The sequence below is a fragment of the Ananas comosus genome, linkage group 17 (genome assembly GCF_001540865.1).
Source record: "Ananas comosus cultivar F153 linkage group 17, ASM154086v1, whole genome shotgun sequence".
NCBI classification, from domain to species: Eukaryota; Viridiplantae; Streptophyta; class Magnoliopsida; order Poales; family Bromeliaceae; genus Ananas; species Ananas comosus.
Window position 1 is genome coordinate 3,327,415 of NC_033637.1, and position 24,595 is coordinate 3,352,009.

Consider the following 24,595-nt stretch of genomic DNA (forward strand, 5'->3'; position numbering starts at 1 on the left):
TTATGGAAAAAAAAAAAAAAAAAAATTTAAAAAAAAGGCAAGAGACCACAAGAGTGGTTGCAATGAGACATCTGGCCTTTGAAGAAATGGCCATCCAATAAGTCAAACAATGCATAGTTTTTGTTAGAACAAACAAGTGGAAGCTATTTAAATTGGCCTTAGTGAGGCATTTGTGAAGTGCTGTTATATAAAGCTGTTTAAAAAAGTTTCGACCTTGTGTGCTTGTTATCCTGTTTGTCAAAGTTCATCTTACTCCTTGCTACGGTAAAAAGCACTAATTATTTATAAAGCAAAAGTGAAAATATATGAGATCTTTTCTAGATTGACAAATAGTTGTGGCACGCCTTTTTTCTTGAAGCCCCATCACATAACATACAGGATATTCTAAAGTTAGCCCTCAACTTTTTAAAGCTTACAATAAACTAAAGTTCAGATATATTTTTCAGTTTTTCAAAATGACCTTTAACTTTTACTAAACTCTCAATTAAAAATCAAATCTCATAGCAACCTACAATTAACAGCAATTTAAAATCCAATCTACTGAGCATAGTGAATAACAAAATATTATCCACTTCCTCCACCGGATGAATTTAAGTTATCGTCACACAGAAATAATTAAAGTTTTTAATCTGAGTTAAAATTAATTAGTAGAGCTTCTCACTTCTGATATAGTCTGAAGAACAGTTAGGAGAAAACCAATATCGTATTCTTATTATGCATCAGGCCAAACAAGAAAAGAAAAAAAAAAATACAAATCAAATTAACTTACCTAAACATTAGATTCTTTCAATAAAAATCCAAAACAATTGTACTTCATATCCGCATCTTAAAATATTCTTAAAAAATATTTATCTCATTTGAATCGTTTGTGACCCCTCAACAGAAACCATCAAATTGAGTGGCTCTCATCTGCACATGCAACTTTTTCACACACCAAAAAATAAGCTAAAATTTTAGTTCACGCTTTGTTTTTCCCCAATAAACAAATTCATTTAAAGTCAGCTAAACACATTAATCGCACCATAAAATGAAATAATCTTTCCAGTAATATCACCCTCGACATTTCGAAAAGAGTTTATATTCAATGAATAACCGATAACATTTATGAAAAACAATTACAACATCAGAAAACAGATACAGCAAAAGTGCAGCTAGAAGTGCACCTGTATCTTCCGACAAAAGAAACACCTGAAAATGAAGGCACACATAACAAGCAATGCTGTCAAAACAAACTAATTTCATAGAGATAAACTTAATTAAAACAGCTCAGTTTTGTTAAAAGAACAAAATGAGAGTACACATCTTGGCTGCAACCATATCACTATGGCACCTCTGTTAAAGAATGAACGTAACCTAACTTGGTACTGCAATAACAAGAGATGGAGTCTCATCTGGCAGTTAAAAGAAACTAATAGATACTGGAGACCAAGTAATACATACTGATGCCAGTTGCTTTGCTTGGTTACCGGGCCAATGCGACTTGCTATTGTTTTGTTCAAGTGAACATGCTGCAAACCACAACAGGCTTTAGAAGTGCCTGGCATTTATTAAGCAGATCACACACATCAGAGAGAATATGTACTTGCTGCTTACATCAGAAAGAATTTCAAGAGAGTGGAATCAGTATTATATATCATAACAAATGGCAACTTTCTCATTTGAACCATCTAGAATTCCACTGGGCATCAGTTCACCTGCGACTTACGAATGTACTACGGAACATACCTCAGTAGACAGTAGCTATGAATTGTAGTTACTGCCCCTCCCAGCTGTGGGAATCAGTACATTCTAAGGCAATTATGTGGGGACGACAGAGCCATCCTTTCCTTTTCTTTACATTTGTTCCCAGCATCACGGTTGCACAAAATCCATCCAATCACTAAAAAAGATCCAAACATTTTCCCCCCAGCTTGGACTCCAAACGTGATCTTCGAGAAAACCAATGAAAAGTTGTGAATCGATCAACTTATGATCACACAGCTACTGAGTGCTTCTTGAAGGTTAGCAGTCTGGGTGAACTGAATTGTGGCAGATCATACAGACAGTAGTGTCAACAAATCTTTACGGCCCCAACCCTACCCTATGCTTAAGCAGAGTTTCTGTACCAACCTGATCTTTGTACCATTTGTAACAACTTATAGGTCACTGTCCATATGAAAGGATGTCCATATCGTAGTGAATTTGTCCAGTGTGCCGCGTCACGCAAAAAGTGATTTGCATTAAATATCAAACTAAGCAGACCACCGAAGAAACCTTAAATCAAAATGGGCAATTCATATCGCGAGCAACAGGGCGGTTTATGAGCAAAAGAACTTCTTGGCAAGGTATGTGTGGACATTGATAGACTCCAAAATATGAACACTATTCATCCGCATCAAAAGGACCAAGTTCGTAAATTAGCATACCTCCATGTAATTGCTTATCAACATAGTGAAAAACAGCCCCACCTTCATGCTCGCCTTCTTGATGAAGCTTCAAGAAATGATATCATGATCCTACCTTCAGTATGATGGACATCTCATTCTGTCATGGAGTGTAGATAGAAGTTGTGATAACAGATAGCTTTGATGGTCAGGCTTTCTATTTATTATGTCGACATAAAAGACTAGAGTAGAAACTTTATCGAAGTCACCATCTTTTCCGAATGATTGCAGTTTTCTGGTTTTGTTGTTTTCGAAATATGCCACCTAGGCAAAGCACTATTCAACCGGTCAATCTTAAAATATCCCTTCAGTTGCAGGTTTAGGCATCTAGAAGCTCCTATAGTGCCTCTCCATGGTGATACGGTGCCGAAGAATTCCTAAAAATATCACTGATGAAATTTAAAAAGAAATAAGAAGTGAAATCAGGGGGAAAAGTTTATAATACAATCAGCCATCCTGTTTTCAATATACCTGGTGAACTTTTGACAGACTGAATTCCTCCTCAGTCCTCAAATCCCTGATGACTCCTAGCTGGCTAGGACACCAACTGGTAGGAGCTATTACTTGTGGGCATCTCTCTCACAAAGAGGTGCCCTTTCTTCTCTTCACCTTGATAGAAAGGGCTCCTAAAGATGTATACTAAAAAATTGGAAGAGCTACATTGTCATTCTCTATCTCTTTAACAAAGAAAAAGAATCTTATCTGTAGACCACACCCTCCGAAGAAAACCATTCTGATATAATTCTTAGACATGGAAACAAGAGCATTAACAACATCAGAACACCTGAGTAGGAAAAATAATTATACTAGGCCAGTTAGCTGAACAGGATCCAGAGCCCCACTCAACAGTAGCATCAAGTTTAACACCTAAATTGTAGGATGACTGGCCAATCAACCGACCTCATTATTAGAAAAGCGAGGCGACTGGCCAATCAAACTCATTCCAAAGAATAAAAAATGGTAGCACTGTACAAGTTAAATTTTTTGTATGATATTTTTAAAGCCTACTCGTTTCTGGTATATTGTTTACAAACAAATGTCCCAATGACTAATAAATACACATTTTCCAGATATATTTGAAAGCGGGAAAAGTGATAATTGAAGAATGAACGTGCTATGTAAATACAAAACATAGTGGACGATGAACGACATCTTTCTAATCCATAAGATTGTATTTCACAAAAAAGCAGGTTTTATTAGATATCATAAACAAAAGATAAAATGCATGAAACAAGAGCCAAAAAATACCATTCCCCGAAGTCCAGCAAACGGTTGTAAAAACAATATATCAGGCCACAGTATGACTCCGAACACTATCTTGGCCACATTAAAAGATTAGGAGCTACGCGCCACGCGCATCATGCGGACAAGGCATACACAAAAATCAGCACTATTCTTTGCACATAGACGATGGGAATATATTAGTAAAGTTTTATAAACCAACTTTCACTAAATCCAGAACAGATTTCTCAAGAACATAAGCATTCACCTGGAACATACTCGACTTACCCTGGCAGTATCACCTATCCCATTCGAGTTGCTGTCTATGGAACTGCAGCATCAATTTGCGGCATCAATATCAATAGTGCCTTGAAGAACAATTCTACAGCAACAGCAACTTGGTGATAGCATTACAGCTATATGAGAAGGAAAAAAGGGGGGGAAAACAGAGAAAAAAAGGGAAAAGGACAGAAAATTGCCACCTCGCCATCGTATGTAACTTAACAGGCAAACAACATCGTAGAAGAGTATAAAATTGAGAAGTGAGCAAATTGAAGCATCAGAACAATGATAAGACAGGCCAAATTATTTGTCCGCAATAACTTAGCATGACTGGACAAGAAGAAACAAGAGTAGTATACTGACCAATGGGAGTTTCCACGCTTTCAGTGGGGGCTTTTTTTTTTTTGAGAAAAAGAAAACCTAGTAGGTTCACCAAGTTCAAGAGCTGTCAAGCTCCAGATTTTGAAGAACCGCAAACTTAAAACTGCATAAGTGTCAAAAATAGTCGTAAGTTTCACTGGCTTTTAAAACAGTTCAGATAATAATCAGCAGATCATCTTAACTCCAAAGTGTTATGCAAGGAAAAGGGTGATAAACAGCTTTTCTCAAAGCTTATACAAGTCATTAGAGAAACCAAGATGAACTAATAGTCCTCTCCAGATTTGAGCAATGTTAAACTTTAACACACGGGCATGAATAATATGTAAAGTATACCAAATCTTCTTTGCCAAGACCAAACATGAAGTAGCATTCATCAGGCTGCTCATAATTATATGATAGTCTATCAAATTTCTAGCTTCATTTAACGAAAGTCTTCTTTACCATATCGATCAACTCTTAAAGCCATTTTACATTATTATTACACAAGCATCACACCACTTTATTCTGTAAATTTGATACTGCGCAAATTTCATCACATTAAAATATATTGCTATATATAAGGTTTGCTAACGATCCGCTCTAGTCCATAATCGAGCAGAATTTGGTAAATTTTAGTTTGGATTAGCTTTGACTTCTAGCAGACTTACATATTACTCAACGACCTTGAAATGATTCTTTGTTCATACCTTAGTTAAAAACCTTTTCAAATGAAAATTGAGACAAGTCCAGACACAAATAGTGATACCAAAAGAGTGGTACTATGACAGTAAATAAAATAAGAGACGGTTTGGATAAATTAGGATTTGCATATGGGGTCGCCAACTGGCCATTGACTTTATATTTATGGCCACAAAGGAGGAAGTTTATGAAATTTCTTTATTGAGTTAGCAAATAAAAATATGGTTCTTTGACTTGGGCCTTACTTTCTGTTTATTCTCCTTGTTCTCCTTTGTTTTTCTCCTCATCCTCCTCATCTCCAATTCAATCTTCCCATAAAAGTAGCGAGTCTCATGAGCAACATTCTGTGAGCCTCTTTATCCCAACTACTACCAACAACAACCATAATCAATCAAGTACACTTAAGAAACCACATCTCCCAACCGCTACAACAACTCTATGATCGAGGTTGGATCAATATTATAATATTTAATTATGTGAGAAATGTGTTTCTAGCCTTTGTATTGGATAATAACCAAATCTTCATTTATGCATAATATAGAGACTACACTATACCTATACAGAGTGTAAGAGAAGTGTAAACGAAGTCTGAAAGTCTAAGTTGTATGAGTTTGACAATTTGAGAGTTTACAACTCTTTTATTTATGTATTACTATGTTTTTATATAGAATTGAAACTTTCGAACTGTTAATCACACATAGCTAACAAAAGGCAGGAAAAAATAAGTGCAAAGAGTCCCAAAGGCAATTCTTTTCCTCATCGACAAGCATACAATAGTTAGCTCAATATGAATCTTTATATTTCACCTATGCAATTATAAAAGAAATTTCACCTTGCAAGAAGGATAATTTCACATGCACACCAATACTGTCAGAAAAAAGTTACACAAAGCATACAGAAGACATCGAGCATGAGGTGTTACAGTTATTGTGACATCAAAAGCAAGAAAACACATCATCAATGATGACAGTGTTAACACTTCATGTACAATCACTATAGGTGAGTTACCTTTCTGCTAGAATTCTCCCCTCAATTCCTTCAGAAAAAGAAAAGACCACCTCAGGACAAGCTAAAATGATCTTCCGCTTCACATCATTCGTCTCTTGCAAAATAAATGCAAAGATCAAAGGAAAAGGTACCAACAATGAAGATAAAATATTTATAAACTTCAGATATTTCAAGACCAAGATGTTTGGCATCATTTAAAGATTACAAGTAAGGAATATGTTACATAAATGCATTCAAAAGTGATATTGACTTGAGCAACAAATCCAATATGCCACACCTTACGATGTAGGTTTCATTAGAGGATTGCTTTATCTCATGAATAGGCCAAGCACATTTTATCCTGCAACAAAAATTGGTTTTGGCGTAGTATAGGAAGAAGAATGTTATCCACCCAATCGCCAAGGGTGCCTGATAAACAAGAGCATCAGTTGTCGCTCTCACCTCAGAGAAATCAACCTGCTGTCACTACCAGTGTTAGTATTGCATCGATCATCAATAGCTGTGTGCTCTACCAGAACTTTGGTTTCTCTTAACCGAAAAGGCTGTGTGTCCCTAACTCCCCTTTCTGTAACTCTTTTATTCGCTGCTCCGCAAGTGGATCAGGACTCTTCATGGTCCTCCTTAGACGCCTATATTATTTGAAGAAACAAGTGTCACTGTGATGGAAAAATCTTTCAAGTAAAAGTATAATTATTCATCTGACTCTCAGTGCATCCATGTACCTGTCCTGTGCATGTTGAGCAGGGAATGTTGGCATGAAATCCTTTGATTTAGGCAGAGGAACTTCACGAAACCAATCATGTTTGAGAGCAGCTTCTGCTGTTATACGCTGCAACAAGCAAAATAACACACAATTAGAGAGGGAAAAGGACTAAAGGAATGATAACAAATATTAGCACCGAATGGCTCTAGCGCATCACCTTCTCAGGGTCATAAGTCAACAGTTTGTTGAGTAAGTCAAATCCAGCTTCCGACAAGGACGGGCGTCCCGAAAATGATGTGGGCGGGAACTTTTCCCGCAGCCTGTTGTACCTGTTGGATCAAATGCAATGGCTACTTAAGGGAAAATTGCAAAGAGTAGCAGTGCTAAGTAGTGCTCGTTAGCGGAAAATCAATAACAAAGCAATCAAGTAGAGAAGAAACTTACGGTTGCTTGACAAAGTTGGCTTTCACATGAGGTAATTTAGCAAATCCCGGCCATATCTTCTCGTTTGGTGTGCCAAGTGTTCTAAATATCTTCAAGAAAGAAAGTTAACAATTAGATTGCAACAAGCGAAACAAATGTATTGCATACCGTTAGAGAGGGTACCTTGTCAAGCTGGTCAAACTCGGTTTTCCCATTAAAAAGCGGTTCTTTGGCTAAAAGTTCAGCCATTATACAACCCAATGACCACATGTCAATAGCAGTAGAGTATTCTTTTGCTCCTAGTAGAAGTTCAGGTGCCCTGAAAATGCATAACACATCAAACATTGAGAGAAAAATGAAACGAGAACTATGAAATTACAGATTGTTGGGTACAAACTTACCTATACCACAAAGTCACAACCAACTGAGTATATGGCTTCAATGGGCTGCCATATTGACGAGCCAGTCCAAAATCACATATTTTTAACTCACCACGGTTATTCAAAAGTATATTTGAAGTCTTCAGATCCCTAAAAGAAAGAGACCATATATTAGAAGATATACTATGTATTTCCAAATACTGCAGAACGAAATATACGCAAAGAACTTGCCTGTGCAATACCCAGTTGTCATGAAGATACTTGACACCCTCCAACAGCTGCAGCATCAAGCACTTAACCTCACTCTGACTAAAGGGTTGCTTCATCGCCTCCATGAGCCCTTTAAGATCATGCTCCATGTACTCCATTACCATGAATATACTATCTAGGCTGCTACCTACAACAACTTCCTTAACATCAACAATGGAAGGGTGATGAAAAGACAACAAAATGTTTATCTCCCTCAGAGAGGTCAGCGGGAAGCCCTCTCGTTCCTTCTCCATCTTAACCTTCTTCAGCGCAACAACCTCGCCAGTCTTCTTGTCCCTTGCTCTGTACACAACTCCATAGGTGCCTTCATCTATCTTGTTGAGCCTCTCAAACTCATCGACGCTTCTGCACCCTTGCAGCATGTTGATACATCTTTGTGGCGGCTGTGCAGGTTCAGGGGTTTTAGCCCCATAATCCTCATCCTCTGACTCTGTCTCAGACATTCGATCAGACACATAGCTGTCGGCCTCATTCCTGTCAATATCCATATAGTCGTCCCGTCCGGAACCAGACGACTTAGACACAGCCCCTGCAGAACCCTCCCTCACAATCTCTCCAAGCTCAGGGCTTGGAACTTTCTTAAGCGATCCTTTTCCCAACGAATCAGCCGGCGACGTACTTCTCTTTTTCTTCGGCACAGCCTCTGCGTCTTCATCTTTTTCATCATCAAGTGCATTGTTCCCATCGGCCCAGCGAGAAGATGAAATGTTCCGTGCAGTAGGGTACTCATAATCGTCCTCTTCCATCTGCTCGGCTTCCGGATAGCCGCCCAACTCACGGTCACGAGGCGAATCAATCGAATTTGGCAAGACGTGCCCGCGAGGCAGGGGAGGAGGAGGCGGGGGGAGTTCGACGGGCTCAACCAATTCTTTTCTACTTACAGAAGTAGCAATAGCAATAGCAATAGCACTAACAGTAGCAGTAGCAGTAGCAGTAGTGGACTGCCTCCCGTCATCCCTATCCCACACTATAGGAGAGAACTTCCTCTTCTTGCTCGGAGAGGGTATCGAGCGGCCGTTTTCCCCATCCTGGAATCCGTTATCATTATTAACCTGCAGCTGCGGTGCCTCAGGGCCCTCCGATCCGCTGCCGCCAGACAGCTCCCCAGGCTCCCGATCAGCCGACCGCCCCGAAAGCCGGCTCCTTTTCTGATCATCTTCGCCGCCTCCGGCCGAGCAGTGTCCGTTCTCGACGACGATGCTCTGCCGCTTCTCCGGCTGCTGGTGATGGTGGCGGTGATAGCCATTCAAAGGCTCCCTCTTCTTGGGGAGCCCCTGCGAATCCCCAACCCTAGCCCCCAAATCGCGGCCGCGGCGGCTCCTTCGATCCGGGCGATGCCCCTTCCTCCTCGACGCCTCCTTATCCAATTCAAGGCCCCTGGATTGGTTGTCTCGCAGACCCCCGTGCCGCCCCGACGCCATTGAAACCACAAGATTCCGATCCAGGGAACGCCGAACCTTACGAAACCCTAGATATCGCAAACCCAGGCAATTGGAACCCTAGATGATTAGGGAGGAGGGAGCGGAGAGGATAAGAGAGATGGGGAATTAGAGAATTTATCGGACCTGGAAGAGAGGCGGCGGCGATGAGAGTTCTCCCCCGACGGCTCTGGAAGAGAAAATGAAGCAGGCAGCGGAGCTTCCGTAAAATCTCAGGACGCTTTTGTCCGCCTTCCGGGTTGCTTCTCTCTCTTAATTAGGGCTAGGGCGAATCACGTCAGCGCGTATTTGGAAACAAGCGTTCAGTTCGGCTTTGTACAGAATATTGTGGCTTCATTAAAAAAAAAAAAATTAAGAAAAATGTTACAATTATTCTTGTGTGAAAAATAATGACAATTTATGAACACTTTTCATAGAACTCAAATTTATAAAAAATATTTATTTTATAAACTAATATTATTTTAATATAAAATGTTATATTGCTTTCAATTGAACTCGTGTAGAGATCCGTGCAATGCAGCGGGTAGATAATATAAGCAAAATTTAAAAATTTTAATAAAATTTATATTTACGGATTATTGATATATAGAAAACTACACCATGTTATGTACAGCCAATTAGTATGACTAAATTTAACTATTAAAAAAATAAATTATAACTAGAATCCACTCATTGATAAAATATTAATATGGTGCATATAATTAATTGTTGCATCTTACATGTAATTAGATGAGTGGGAGGTGAAGGATTGGGCGTTGAGAAGAGGAGAAGATGGTTTGATTTAAAATTGGGCTATGAGAATGAAGGGTAACATGTTACATAGTAAAATAAATTTTTATGGTACATATAAAAGAGTTACAAAAGAGAGGGGGTGGAAGATTAATGGAGAAAGGAGTTGATTAAAATTATAAAGTCCACTCATTCATAGAATATTAATATGGTGCATATAATTAAATATTGCACCTTATATATAATTAGAGGAGTGGAGAGTGAAAGGTATCATGCCACGTGGCAAAAAATATTGTGGCTTCATATAGATTTATAGATTATAGATTATAGATAGATTATAGATATCTTAAATTTTTACGTGCTGCTCAATTGTATTTAAAACCGTCATATATAAACAGANATATATATATTACACAAGTGATATGAAAGCAACTCAAATTTGGTTCAGCATCTTAAAAAAAAAATTGCTAATTGTCTGATCCCATTTTACGGCCTGATTCAACAAAACAGAGTCAAATTGCAACTAATTGAACATTTCTGCCTATTGCGAACTTCATCGTTCAAATGAAAAACATAAAAAGAAAAGAATTAAAAAAAAAAAAAACTATTCCGTGCTGTGGCACAGTAGGCATGACAATTAGAAAAGGCATCAAACGAAGCTGCAAACAAAAACAAAAAAAAAAGGGTAGCAAGATCGAGCTCATTGCTTACCAACAAATATCTTTGGATTGTTGGTGCTAATCATTAATCCCCAAAACTCGAGCAGTTAGAAATATACAACTAATTCACTTAAAGCATATAAATAGAGCGTCCACGGGTCTCGATTGTGACTCGGCCCAATCAACCTCACGCCACTTCAAACATGACTTGGCTCATCCAACCTCACGTCATTTCGAACATGACTCGGTCCAACATGACCTCCCGCCATATGGCAGAATACTAGCTCATTTAAGCCAACAAATATTTCTTCGCCCAATAAGTTAGTAGAGAAAGCATATACTAAGAAAAATGACAACACACAATTTGAGTACTTTGGCCTTGGGCCTTATGTTTAGTATTATTCTCCTTCCTCGTACGCTTTTTTTTTTCCTACGATGTCTCCCCTGCCTCATGAACAACACTCCGCAAGCTTCTAATATGCCTATCAGATTCAAACTATGTCCTTATTCAGACTATACGATAAGTGTAAATGAAATCTCCAAGGATGTATGAGTTGGAAAGCCCCAGATGATACATCAAGATGGTAGTCACCCAAGAATAAGAAATGCTGCCTAAATGCCCACAAAGATAACACAACCAAAACAACGTGGAACCAGCCCCACAGCATGTAAAAAACATATTTGCTTATTACATGGAATAATTGCGCAACCATGCATCTTCACATTAAACCCTTGCAAAAGAGAAACTCGGTCAAATAAATATTGAAATTCCCAGAGAAATTCCACCTTGCAAGAAAAACAATTTCATATGAGCACTAATACCATTACCATCAGACAAAGATTCAGGAGGCATACAGCAGAGGCATTACAATTATTGTGACGTCGAAAACAAAATTAATCTTCATTTACTAGGTGAATTACCTTGCGAGAATTCTTTCCCACAATCCCTTCGGGAAAAACGAACACCACTTCTTCCAGGAAAAAGGCAATAACCATCCTCCGCCTCACATCGTCTCTTGCAAAATAAATGCAAAAATTAACGCAAAAGGCACGAATAATGTACACAAACTATTTGTAAACTTGTGATATTAAGAACAAGGTTCTTAAAATTGTTTACAACATAGTACTACGCAATATGTTACAGAAATGGTTTCTAATGTGATACCAGTCTTATTGATATGTATACAGGAACTTCAAAACTTGCGGTCGCTGATCTTCGAGTGCCCCTGGTAGAATTTCATGAATTCAACTGCATATCTGCAATAGTAAGAGCTTTTGTAGTTACTTCTTTTCGTGTAAATCTGATTAGTGCACAATCGGATTATGGATATTAGATTAGCTGCGATGTAAATCTATGTCATTGCCCAATTAATGCTTCCATGTTGTCATTTCGTGCTGCTACAATTGTCAGCTATCTTGTACGTAAATTGTTACATCTTACTACATGTTTCCTGTTATGGATCATGATTTATCCTAATAAGTTTAGGATAAGTATAAATTATATATTTCTTATCAGTTAAGAAACATATCTTATAATGAATATTTATTATATATTAATAAATATCTCAATCCTAATCCTAATTAGATTCAGGATATTTAGGGGTTCCGTTATTCTATATATACGCCCCCGTTTTCTCCCGTAGAAACGACGAAAAAAGAATACGATCTAATTCGATAATCCACAAAATCTTCCTTCTTCTCTCTCTTCTTCCTCTCTGGGATTTCCACCTACGTTCCCGGGATTTTAGGGTGTGGACATAGGAGAGGACTTTGGTAGCCCTCTCCGATTGGCATCCGTGACGTAAGGCGATCCGTTCCTTGACGTAAGGCGTACGCATGGAAGAAGACGGGAAAAGTGGGAGATCTAGAAGCATCGAGACAAGGACGATCCAAGAAGGCTTGTAAAACGAGAAACTCGATCCGATTCCGGTTCCCGGATACGTTGGCTATCCGGTTTGTAAGTTTCCGCTGCCTATTATTTCTAACATTTCCTAACGCTTCATTTTTATCATGAAGTCCTGCAATCCCATTTGCATAAATGTATAGAACCTTATGAGAAAATTTTGCATCTTGTGTAGAAATGGCGCTGCAGCGGAAAAATATATCAAAGTCAGCATCTTTTGCAAGCTATTCTAACTCCAACAGCAACTTCCACAGAAACTTCAATTGGACCCAACAGGTCCTTAACAAGTTCAGACAAGTTTCTTTCTGATTACCCTACCCGGTTAAAAATGTTCGAAAGAAAATTAATGTCGTTCAACGGTGACAAGTGACAACAACATTTCGTCCGGTCATTGCTGAAGAAATCGATGGCGGTCAACAACAGTGATAATGTTTTCACGGAATTTTCAGCTTCCCCACAGATTGCGATGGATGGCTTGTTTTCATTCTGCTTCTCTTTTATTGTGATTTTTCGATGATGATGATGATTCGGTATGTTAATCGCAAATTTAGTGCCAAAAAATGTTGCAAAATCTCTGTTTCTCTCTGGTTGACTAGTGAGGGGTCAAATCGCTAAAATATACAGTGGCTTTCTCTAAGAAAACTTGGTAAGCAGTTGTATTTGGGTTGCGTGAGTGATAGAGATTTGAACATTCCAAGTAGAACAAAGTAACAGCTATTTGGAGAAGTGCTTTATCTGACTATTGACTCTCTTCATCTTTCTGTGGAGAAGGTCTATAATTAATTAAAGGGATAATTGCCTATACACTACTCATACATTTGAAAACATCCGATTTATTTTTACTTTTTTTTTCTTTCTAAAATACCTCTCATATGTTTTACCGTTATTATAAAATACCCCTGCAGTTATCTCTTGTTAAGTTAACTTGGGTTAAACGTGAGTTAAATATCTACCATAGTTAAAAAAAATAAAATACTAATTTTGCCCTTAACTTAAGAGTAAATAAAAAATATTGGTGACGGTAGAGGGATATATTAAAAAAGACCAAAAGTCAAAATACTTTTTGTGCCCCAGATTTTAAAGGCAAATAAGAAAATTAGTGATGGTGGAAGGGTATATTTGAAACGGCATAATAGTAATTTTACAGAAATAAAAGAGTTCATTAATAGATTTTAATTCTAGAGGTATATTAGAAATAGGTTGGAACGTAGAAAATGTATTTTCAATATTAGCCTTTTAAAAAGGATAAATCGAAAAATCGGAAACTTTTCAAGGTATATAAGCAATTGCCCCTTAATTAAACATCATTGAAACATAAACGCAATACTATTCGCCAAGAGTCTTAAGTAGTTAATACTCACTAGCTTACTTAGAGGCTATTCAAAACATACCATTTTTGCCAATCTCATCATCCAAAAACTTAAGGACTTGTAGTTTGTGACTAGATTTCGCCAACAACTTTTTAAGAGGGAAATTATTATAATTATTTGGAAAGGTTAAGTGGAATCGAAACTCTAATAACAAATTATTGTCCCACCAGTGTACTTTAAGCTCGTGGTTAACCCATAAAGTTGCACTCAACACGTGAATGATCACAATGTCTTACAATCAAGCTATCCATCATTAAGGACATTCTTTTATTTTTATATTTGTTTGTACAGTTATCTTATACAATAATTTATCAAAATTAAGATAAAAATAAAATATTTACAGGATGAATAAATCAACTTTTAGCCCTATAGTATAATTTACGCAAAATTTGAAAAATTTGAATAAAGGGTAAACTTCAGGTACCACTCCTGTCGTTTCGTACTTTTTTACTTTAGTATCATATAGTTTAAAGTATAACGAATTAGTGTCATATGATTTTATTTTTATCTTTTTGTCAACTTTTTCGTTAATATTTTGTTAAATTATATGCAAAAATTTTTAGATACTCCACATATATTTAGCGAATATTCACTTTAGTACCATTTAGTTTTAACTTTGTCACTGATTTAACGAAAAAAATTAGTAGAATCGATAATAAAAATATAAAATGACACTAAATTAATAGACTTTAAACTGACACTAAATTACTACGCTTTAAACAGTAGAATATTAAAGTGAAAAAAAAATTGAAGCCACATGAGTCTGCAGGCTACTGTTCAATTATTGCATGCACCAGGTTCATGGTAATATATACGTATCCTCGATTCGGTCCACCATCCAACGAGTGGCGATTTTTTTTTAATATTATATTTAAATGTCGGATTGTTGGGATTAATCTCCGGTACGTAAATGGAGGGTGGATGGGATGAGTGGTGCACAAAAGTATAGATGAACTGGGTGCATGCATATTTCGATGGCGCACGTGGAAGGATGCTGGGACACACAAATCCACCGTCCAGTTACAGGTCACTCAGCTATTGGACGGTGGATCGTTAAGCATCCGCATGCGCCGTTGCTCGTAGTATGGCCCACTGCGCATGTGGGCCCCACGGGGACAGTGCGAAGTGGGCCCACAAATTGTCCAATCATTTCACTAGTCCCCAGACTCTTTACTTTGCTCAGAGTTTTCCCTCAACTCCCGCAACTTTGTTTTTACTGACACCCAATGTCAGGAAATTACTGCATAGACCTGGCCCACCAATCTCCCCAGAACCGGTTCATAAAATTTAACCCTGTAGGTCTTTAAAATGTTTGACTATAAACTATTAGAAAAGGTTACAACTAAAACATCTAGAAAAAAAAAAAAAAAAAACTGATTGAATAGGGAAAAAAGTTACCTTTTTCTTAATATTTTGAGAATCTTTAAAAACATTTATATTTTTTTTATCTTTAATTGCCAGTCCGCAGTCGCATTCTATTGTATAGAATTTGTTTTTGAGATATACAACATAATAATGTCAGAAAAAAAAATATAACATATTAAATTTCAAATATCTATATTGTATATATAGCAATTTAATGTTTTATTTCAAAATATTCGTAATTATGTTTAGGGTGTGCTTATTTTTACCGAAAGTGAAGAAGGATGAAATAGTTTCGGCTGTAAATATTTATTTTTGTTGTTTTGTATTATAATATAATTTTTCTTAAGTAGAAACTCAAAACTCTCCAAAATACGAAAAAATAATAATAATATTAATTTATCCACCACATCTCTAATTTTTACGTTATTCACTTTCTGTTAAATAAATAATAAAATTAAAAAATTTTAATTTAACTATAATACAAATAAATAATAAAAAATAATTTTTATCTTAACTCTGGTTTTTCCAATAGTCTATTATAAAGTGAATTTTATCACTGACTGTCCCAGTGCAAGTGATAAAGGATTTGGTGGTTGATACTCAAAATTCGAAATTTAAAATTTAGGTTATATTTGGGATTGCGAGAAGATTGCATTATGCAAGGTGAGAAAGTATGATGAAAAAATACCCTATTTATTTTCGTATGTAATATTGCATTTCGCATATAGCGATAAATTGGTTACGATATATTTTCTGCAGCCCCACTGAAAAACGCAGAAACATATCCCTATATACTATTTTTCCAGTTTCATTTTATCTAATAGCGTCAGATGGGTCTCAATGCCAAACTAAACCTTAGTTATTTAATATTTTCAGTTAAATTTATTTTTTAAAATAAATAAGATGAATAGCATGTTTTTTTTTAAAAAAATAAAAATAAAAATGATCTTTAATGAAACAACAAAGAGGCTCTCAACTGAAGAGTGAAGACTACGGTCCGGACAGTAGTATATTCTTCCCTTAACTGCACCCAGCGCGGTCCAAAATATCCACCAACAACAGCTGAAATTTACTCTCTCTGTCTCACTACCGTCCAGATCTCCCATCTCGAAGCACTAATAATTGGAGACTCGGTGAATTTATATGGAAAAGTTGGAGAGTCCCTCAATTATAAGAAATTCTGAAGCGATTCCTTGGACTATTTGCACTTTACTTCCTAAACTTAGATTTGAACGAAATTAACCAAAAAATTGAGGATTTCATTGAGCTTAATAGTTTTAACTAGCTCATGGCAAGTAAATCTTAATTAGTCGAAATTTATTAGCTAATTAAGTGGTTGCTTGAATTTAAGAAAAAGAAAGATTTAAAAAGTAAAAAGAGTATAAATAAATAAAAAAATTAAAGCCGAGGAAAAGTTTTTTTTTTTTTTTTTTTTTTTTTTTTTTTCCCATTCCACCTCTTCCCATTTTTCTTTTTCCTTAGTCCAAAGTCAAAGCCGCCTCCTTTTTACCCTCCTCCCTCATCTCCATCTCCCCCAAATCCCCTTCTCTCTCTCTCTCTCTCTCCTCTCCAATCCTCGCGTACAAATGAGGAAATTCTACGCTGTGCTCCATCTCCTCCTCGTCCTCGTCCTCGTCCTCGTCTCGGCGGTGAGGGTGAGGTCGGGGGCGGGGGCATCGGGGGCGGCGCCGCCGGGGGACGGGGAGGAGGACGACGTGCGGTGCCTGCGGGGGGTGCGGGACGCGCTGGGGCGGCGGCTGTCAGCGTGTGACTTCGCGAACGCGTCGACGGTGGGGTTCGTGTGCTNGGAGAACCGCGTGATCGCGCTGTCGCTCCAGTCCATGTCGCTGTCGGGCCCCGTCCCCTCCGCCCTGCAGTTCTGCCGCGCCGCCACCACCCTCGACCTCTCCTCCAACGCCCTCTCGGGGCCCATCCCCCCCGACCTCTGCTCCTGGCTCCCCTACCTCGTCACCCTCGACCTCTCCTCCAACTCCCTCTCGGGGCCCATCCCCACCGACCTCTCCGCCTGCCGCTTCCTCAACAGCCTCCGCCTCGCCTCCAACCGCCTCTCCGGCTCCGTCCCGGCCTCCCTCGCCCGCCTCGACCGCCTCAAGACTCTCGACCTCTCCGACAACTCCCTCTCCGGCCCCGTCCCCCCGGCCCTCGCCTCCGCATTCGGCGCCTCCGCCTTCGCCGGCAACCCCGCCCTCTGCGTCGACTCCTCCCGCTGCGGCGCCGGCGGCCGCTCCCTCACCCGCACCAGCCTCATCATCATCGTCGCCGCCGGCGTCTTCGGCGCCGCCGCCTCCCTCCTCCTCGCCTACGCCGTCTGGCGCTGGTGCTTCTCCCCCTCCAAAAAGTCCAGGAAGAGGGCCGGGGCCGGGGCCGGGGCCGGGGCGGCCGGGGAGGAGGACGGGCGGTGGTGGGCGGAGACGCTGCGGGCGTCGCACAACCGGCTGCTGCCGGTGTCGCTCTTCCAGAAGCCGATCGTGAAGCTGAAGCTGGCGGATCTGATGGCCGCCACCGCCGACTTCCATCCGGACCACATCGTCGCCGCCGGCAGCTCCCGGGTCGGCACCTCCTACAAGGCCGTCCTCCGCGACGGCTCCGCGCTCACCGTGAAGCGCCTCCACTCCTGCCCGCTCCCCGAGAAGCCCTTCCGCGCCGAGATGGGCCGCATCGGCCAGCTCCGCCACCCCAACCTCGTCCCCCTCCTCGGCTTCTGCGTCGTCGAGGACGAGCGCCTCCTCGTCTACAAGCACATGTCCGGCGGCGCCCTCCCGCCCCTCCTCCGCGCCCCGCCCCACGCCGCCCTCGACTGGCCCGCCAGGCTCCGCATCGGCGTCGGCGCCGCCCGCGGCCTCGCCTGGCTCCACCACGGCTTCCAGATCCCCTTCCTGCACCAGAACGTGAGCTCCGGCGCCGTCCTTCTCGACGACGACGGCGAGGCCCGGGTCACCGACTTCGGCCTCGCGCGCCTCGTCCGCGCGGCGCCGCCCCACGAAGCCGCCGCCAACACCTCCCCCTTCCTGAGCGGCGACTTCGGGGAGCTTGGCTACGTGGCGCCGGAGTACGCCACCAATCCGATCGCCACCACGAAGGGCGACGTCTACGCGTTCGGGGTCGTGCTGCTCGAGCTGGCCACGGGGCAGAAGCCCGCGCAAGTCAGCAGCGAGGCGGCGGGGGAAGACTTCAAGGGGAATTTGGTCGACTGGATCAACCAGCTGGCCGCTGCCGGCCGGTTGACCGATGCTATCGATAAGTCCCTGCACGGGAAGGGCCACGACGAGGAGATCGTGGAGTTCTTGAAGATCGCGTGCGGGTGTATTGTAGCCCGGCCCAAAGAGAGGTTTTCCATGTATCGGGTATACCAGTCGCTGAAGGATGTCGGAGACGGCTACGACTTCTCCGAGCAGTTCGATGAGTTCCCGCTGGCTTACGGCAAGGATGATTCCGATACCCAGTAGCTGCGGCTGGTACCGTCGGGCAGAGGCCTGTCGTCGGATGCTCTCCATGGATACCTTATCCCGTGCCTGCATATGTCGGTCACATCAAGTGATGGACCATCTTGCTAAGTAGTCCGACGGTATGGCTTTTCATCTATTTTGTAAGTGATGGTATAGCTTTGGTCGATCCGTTCTTTTACTGTCGAATGATCAGTTATTGGCTTGCGCTTTAGCTTTTTCAGTGCACGAAATTTGTAATGTTAATAGAGGCGGCTCTTGGTAGGGGTAATGGGCTCCCTCGTCGATGTTGTACACGCTCTGTACTGTCATTGCAACGGAATTTAGTTTAGCTATTTTCTCAAGGAGTCACCCCTGAATTCGGCGAACCATTTTGCGCTTACTTGCTCCACGGTTATGGAACACTGCAGTACTCGGTGGTAGTGTATTATGTATTTCCATTGATATGCCGAATCATAGGATAGGTTGCAAGATCACTTTTTCATTACATCGATTTCGTGTCTTTGTTTGCATAATAATATGGTAGATATGCGTTAATGTCATGATTGGCAGCTTCTGTCTGAAATAGGTGTTTGATGCTATTAACACAAGCAACTAAGGTCAGTTTGGCTTTTATTTTTTTATTTTTTTTTATTTTTTTTATATTTACTCTGTGCTTTGGGTGAGTACTGATGAATGTGTTCTTGATCACATATTATTTCTTTGCTTCCGCCTCTTCAGGCTCGTTGTTATGAAATGACTTTGTATTTCATGCTCATGTGCCCCTGCGGCAGTGAAATTCATGTTCAGTGCAACACTTTGAAGTGATTATTATTTGTTTTAGTTGCTTAGTTAATTGCTTATACTTTGATGCTTTCTCTGAATTTTGGCTATACAATTTTTCTAAGTTCCTACGAGCTCGCACCATCCTTTAGCCTATTTCCTCCTAGGCTGTATATTAATTTTTATAACTACCATTCGAACACCAAATGCTGGTGAGAGCGAAGATGTCAAACCAATTCCCATTGTTCTTTCATTAGGTCTCTATTCTATGTAACTTCTCTAAGTATTTGTCTTATAATTATCTTATTCGAAGGAAGGGTGCATCCTCTTTATTATAGGATTTTGAATTTCCGAACATGCTGTGTTTCAAATTAGCTGCAATTATGGGATCTAGTACGAAATGAGCATCTGATTTTTGTTTTTTCCTTTCTTTTAAATGGGATAGTTCAACATTATCATATGTTAAATTAATTTGGATTTTCTTCCTCTATATCTCAGGTGTGATGTTTTTGAACTCTCTCTCCTTTCCTAAGTCACTGATACACCATGAATCTAACAAAATATGGAGCTCAGTCATGTCCATATTGTAGCTGAAGCCCTGCTCGACCACGCTATAGGTTGAGTAATAGCTACTGCAATCCATATCAGTAGGTTATAATAGTGCGTGGGTTGCTTCCGACACTAAGAAACTTTTAAACTGAAGTTCCGCAACAATACCTTGGTGAATTTCTGTTCTGCTTTTAGCCTTTTAGCTTTACTTTAAGATGGTTAAACTGAATGCAAAAGGTGTTGAGGTTTCTTATTTGAAGTTACACCCGGTTAGCGAAACCTAGTTTTGAAGTAACACTCTGACAGCTGCAAGTACTAGACTTATCGACAATTATACTTTAGCTCAGCAGTGATTTAATGCTCACAAACATCTTTTAGAAAGAATAGATATCATGCACTAAAAAGCTTTTCTGTTTTCAGTGATTTTTTGTCATTGTATGGGAAAAAACCAAGTTGTCCTGGTGCTTTTTTTTGTATTTGTACACTTTGCCCTTTAGGATGCATCTTTACAGCTTATGCTTCTGTAGACAGATTGTTTTATGGTTTAATGGAAACAGAACCAGAACATCCGTATAATGGTGTCTTTGTCTTGTTCAATTGGTCCATTGTTGCAAATTTCTTCTTTCTAGAATAAGCACTTCTCTCGCACAAGTCGGAACGGTAGCTGCTGCTTTTGAATCTTCATTGGTTTTTATTTTCTGCACTGCTTTTAATCTTCCAATTATATCATTGCCTTCTCCTTCCTGTTCATGCTGCTACTCTCTTTTTCTGTATTATTGATTGCAAAGACAATGCGGTGTATCAGATCAGTTCAATAACCTGTTTCTAGCTGCATGTTCCTGATCTGTAATTAATCTGCGAATTGCAAGCCTGACGTGCTATTGCAATTTCTATTCAGTCCAAAGCCAGCAATAACATATGACGCATTAGTATCATACAGACGCCCTCCCAGACTTTGTCTGGATGATTTATTCTCTTCGTATTTGCTATTTGTTTAGTGATTTCCTCATTGAATTCCCAAATACTCTCGTATATATATATATTTTTTGGTTTTTCGATTTCGAAACACATGCAATAGCACCAGTTACATTTCTGAATGCAACTTTAGGTCAACCTATCAGTTTATGTGTATTTCTCGAGTTTAGGTAAAATCGCACTAGACTTTGAAATGTCCATTTCATCCGCTGCTAATCTTTTATTTATTTATTTTTGGCATGTTGGAGAATTAGCGAAATTGCATCCCTATTTCCGAGAGGACTTTTTCTGCATTTGAACGGCTTTTGTCTTTGAACCAACAATGGTAAAAAAGAAAATGGAGAAAAAGGGGAATTTAACTTTGAAGAGGAAATGAAACAAAGACATGAAATAAATTGAATTTAAAAATTTTATGTTGAATTTGAATTTACAAATAAAATTTAGAATGTGATCATAATTTTAATTCAAATTTGAAGTAAAATTTAACTTTAAAAATAAATTTAAAAATTAAAGTTAAAATCAGATATAACCTCTTAATTAAACTCTTCATTTTTGGTAACTACCGAATTTTTTGAACTGAAGTTAAAAAAGTAAAATTTAATTATAACTCACTTTATCAGGCCACTTTTATAAAGTGGCTTCCATATACATTTTCGTAAACTAAGTAATTGATAAGACGTTACTTTTTAAAAGTGCCATTTTCGATGCTTTATCTTCAGCCAACCAAACATGTCTTAAGAGTCAACCATCAATAGTATGGTCAAAAACCGACTTTTTAGAATTGATTCGATACACATAGTCCACATATCTGAGGTTCCACTTATTCAATTCACAGAGATAGAAATGATGTTGGCCAACATTTACACATTCTAGCGGTGGGTTTCGACTAATTCATGCGCATTAGATCTCATTTTTAAGGGCTAAGCAGTTCCATCCACCAGGCATAGCCCATCAAGGCGAGGAAAATCAAGAAGGAGAAACCCGAGGAACCAACCACAAAGGGCCAAAAGAGGCCGTAAACATGGTAGAAACTGCACGGCAAATTCATCGTGAAAGCCGATGCGATGTATGTCTCAAGAGCTATGCCGAAGGATATCACCGCTAGTATCAGCTGGAGCTGAATAAGTTCGTTACGCCGGTGGTCGAGTTGGATGTTCATGTAGTCCTCCGTGTCGTCGATATGTTCGCGAATCTGTTAATCCGATAACAAGGAAGCAGGGTTAAGAATGATTATAAACACGAATAAGAGCACTTCAGTGAGAGTAAAATCAGAGAATAAGTAGCTACTCACCAACAGGATCTTGTTGCGGGTTCCATCCAGCTGCATGAAATAAGCCTCAAGCAACATGTCCAGATCCTCCACATCATGATCTACGTATATACTTGTGATAATGCTTGCATTACTCTGGAAATTAGGGTTATGTTTTGCGCTATCTGTTCCAGCTGCAACAATGCTATTAGAAGCCCCAGAAGCCGTCAAGGCTTCGAATTGCTGATTCTGAATCTGCTTCCTTGTTAAGCACAGATGTGCCATGTCTTCATGATCATCTAAAAGATGCTCAATTTCATCCTTAACCTAGCAATCGAAAATATGCCGTGTTAACTTAAGGCAAGATAAATGATTTACAAGCACTGTTATGGCACTTTAGGGATTAAAAAGAACACACAGAAAGTTGAACAAAAATAACAGAAGATGACATACATGAAATGTCGTAAAAAGATATCCGGGATAGCTACGAAATGCAGACAATAACAAGTTCACGCTTTTCGTCGAAAAAGAAAACAAATTCGTGCCATTACCACCGAAAGAGCAATAGCTAATAAAGGCAGCATCCAAAGATTACCTTCTGGAGACGTGCGAGCAAACGAGTAAGATCGCCCTTCAGGCACCGCACCCTCTCGAGATTCTTGTTGCTCACCTTCTTAGTTAGTTCATCTAAAACAGGGTAGGCAGCTTTCTCGAGTTCAGCAGTCTCTGCGTCCAAGCATGAGCAGACGACATCCAGCGCAATCTCCAGCACCTGGAACTCAAACGGCAGTTCCCGCTCGATTTCAGCTGCCTCAACAGGATTCTTCATAGAGAAATGTTGTCTCAGTTGATCGACAAAAGGAAGGACTTCCTGAGACAGGGGATCCAGCAACAGCACTTCTTCGGCAGTAACTACGGCCCTGATGAATTCAAGATTCACAACCATAGCTCTCTCCCGGGCTGAAACCGAGAAAATAAAGGTGAGCAAAATGAGGCATGGAGAATTTAAGATCGCACATATGAGCGATAGATAGGTACCTCTACAAGCAAAAATGAGTTATTAACCTAATGCAATTCACAATGGTATTATATGTGTTCGGAATATCTGTTTCCTGCAACAATAGCCTTATCTGAATTGAGTAAAAGTCCTCAATTTATGGCTTTTTTATGCAAGAATTGAGTTTTGGAAGGTATGTAAGGAAATTTGGATTTTGCAGGAACTGAGCTTCAAATTGTTCCATAGATGTGAAGATTTTGAATAATAATAATAAAAAAAAGGCTCGGATTGAAGGGTGTACGAGAGGAGGAGAAGCTCACCGAGAATGTTGGAGGAGTAGGAGAAGATGGGGCCGAGGATCCGAAGGTCGCGCGCGGGGATCCCCACGCGCGCGACGATCGCGCCCTTGTCGAGCTCCACGATCTCCGAGCGACCCGCGCGGCCGAGCCGCATCCACAGCCGCGCCCCGCCCTTCCTCTTCGCCCCCTTCGCCGCCGCGGGGGGCGTCTCCGCCGGCGCCGGCGCCGGCGCTGGCTCCGAAGACCCTCCGCCGACGCCGCTCCTCCCGGCGCTCGACGCCGAGGTCGGCTTCGGATGCACCGATCCCCGCCCCGATCGGTCCTTCTTCTTGGCAGAGGCCGCGGCGGGGGAGGAGGAGGAGGCGGAGTGCTTGCGCCGTCGTCGCAACATGGCGGCGGCGGCGGCGGATCGGGAAGAGGAGGAAGAGAACGGTTAGGGTTAGGGTTTGGGGGAGGGTTCGGCTTCGATGGCGTGGGTTGTTCGAATACTCCCTCTCGGCGATCGCTACTCCTCGAGTAGGGCATTGTGAGTAAGAATTTAAAAATGGAGGTGGCGGGGATTGAGAAGAGCTTCTTCTTCTTCTTCGTCGTCTTCTTCTTCTTCTTCTCCGGATGTTTACGTTCCACGTACAAACCACCCAGAGAGCGCCCTCCACCCTATAATGCCACTAAATAATCTTAATTTATTATATTTTTTAACTCGAATTTTATAAATTATTATAATCTAGTTAATTTAATCTAAGTTAATTAATTAAACATTTAACGTATTATTCATGTGAAAATAATATGATTTTGTATGCATTATTACGCTGTCAATTATAATATTGTCGTCTGACTTTTATACCAGTAGAACGTCAATATTTGAGCAATTAAGTTGATTTGTGAAACTTAAGCTTAATTATTTAAAAAATTTGAGTAAAAATTATAATAAATTAAAGTTTAAAGATTAAAGTGTTACATGCCTCATATTTTGAGGACAAATCATGTAATTTAGCTTTTTTTTTTTGTCCTTAAAACTTATTTAGGAGTTGGTACACGCTGTTTTTTTAAGTGACAAATTTTTGTT

At 40.1% G+C, this 24,595-nt stretch overlaps 3 protein-coding genes across 12 annotated transcripts; 1 reads left to right on the top strand and 2 right to left on the bottom strand.

The window, feature by feature from the left end:
• LOC109723168 (cyclin-dependent kinase G-2) lies at positions 1,063-9,499 on the bottom strand. 10 transcript variants are annotated; one of them, XM_020251439.1, is made up of 13 exons: positions 9,335-9,499; positions 7,731-9,237; positions 7,521-7,649; positions 7,303-7,438; positions 7,141-7,229; positions 6,914-7,025; positions 6,716-6,822; positions 6,435-6,622; positions 5,994-6,333; positions 4,290-4,410; positions 3,933-4,026; positions 2,895-3,062; positions 1,063-2,800 (listed from the first exon to the last, which is right to left on the bottom strand). In XM_020251439.1, exons 2-8 carry the CDS (start codon positions 9,188-9,190, stop codon positions 6,523-6,525), a joined length of 2,133 nt encoding a protein of 710 aa, XP_020107028.1. In that variant the 5' UTR covers positions 9,191-9,237; positions 9,335-9,499; the 3' UTR covers positions 1,063-2,800; positions 2,895-3,062; positions 3,933-4,026; positions 4,290-4,410; positions 5,994-6,333; positions 6,435-6,522. The 10 variants fall into 10 exon arrangements, with proteins under 10 accessions (XP_020107028.1, XP_020107027.1, XP_020107023.1 ...); XM_020251438.1 differs by having other exon boundaries at positions 2,895-3,207; XM_020251434.1 differs by having other exon boundaries at positions 2,895-4,410; positions 5,994-6,087; positions 6,271-6,333.
• LOC109723483 (probable inactive receptor kinase At1g27190) lies at positions 16,664-19,492 on the top strand. Its single transcript, XM_020251867.1, has one exon. The coding sequence runs from the start codon at positions 16,821-16,823 to the stop codon at positions 18,699-18,701; it is 1,881 nt and encodes a 626-aa protein (XP_020107456.1). The 5' UTR covers positions 16,664-16,820; the 3' UTR covers positions 18,702-19,492.
• LOC109722827 (putative magnesium transporter MRS2-G) lies at positions 21,792-24,195 on the bottom strand. Its single transcript, XM_020250982.1, has 4 exons — positions 23,551-24,195; positions 22,829-23,193; positions 22,276-22,560; positions 21,792-22,176 (listed from the first exon to the last, which is right to left on the bottom strand). The coding sequence occupies exons 1-4, from the start codon at positions 23,918-23,920 to the stop codon at positions 21,898-21,900; spliced, it is 1,299 nt and encodes a 432-aa protein (XP_020106571.1). The 5' UTR covers positions 23,921-24,195; the 3' UTR covers positions 21,792-21,897.

Coding starts and splice junctions, on each gene's coding strand:
- LOC109723168 (XM_020251434.1), bottom strand. CDS start 9,190: ATGGCGTCGGGGCGGCACGGGGGTCTGCGAGACAACCAATCCAGGGGC. Junction 7,650..7,730: donor GACAACTGGGTATTGCACAG/GCAAGTTCTTTG, acceptor TCTTTCTTTTAG/GGATCTGAAGACTTCAAATA. Junction 7,230..7,302: donor AGTTTGACCAGCTTGACAAG/GTACCCTCTCTA, acceptor TCTTTCTTGAAG/ATATTTAGAACACTTGGCAC.
- LOC109722827 (XM_020250982.1), bottom strand. CDS start 23,920: ATGTTGCGACGACGGCGCAAGCACTCCGCCTCCTCCTCCTCCCCCGCC. Junction 23,194..23,550: donor CTACTCCTCCAACATTCTCG/GTGAGCTTCTCC, acceptor TCTCGGTTTCAG/CCCGGGAGAGAGCTATGGTT. Junction 22,561..22,828: donor TGCTCGCACGTCTCCAGAAG/GTAATCTTTGGA, acceptor TTCGATTGCTAG/GTTAAGGATGAAATTGAGCA.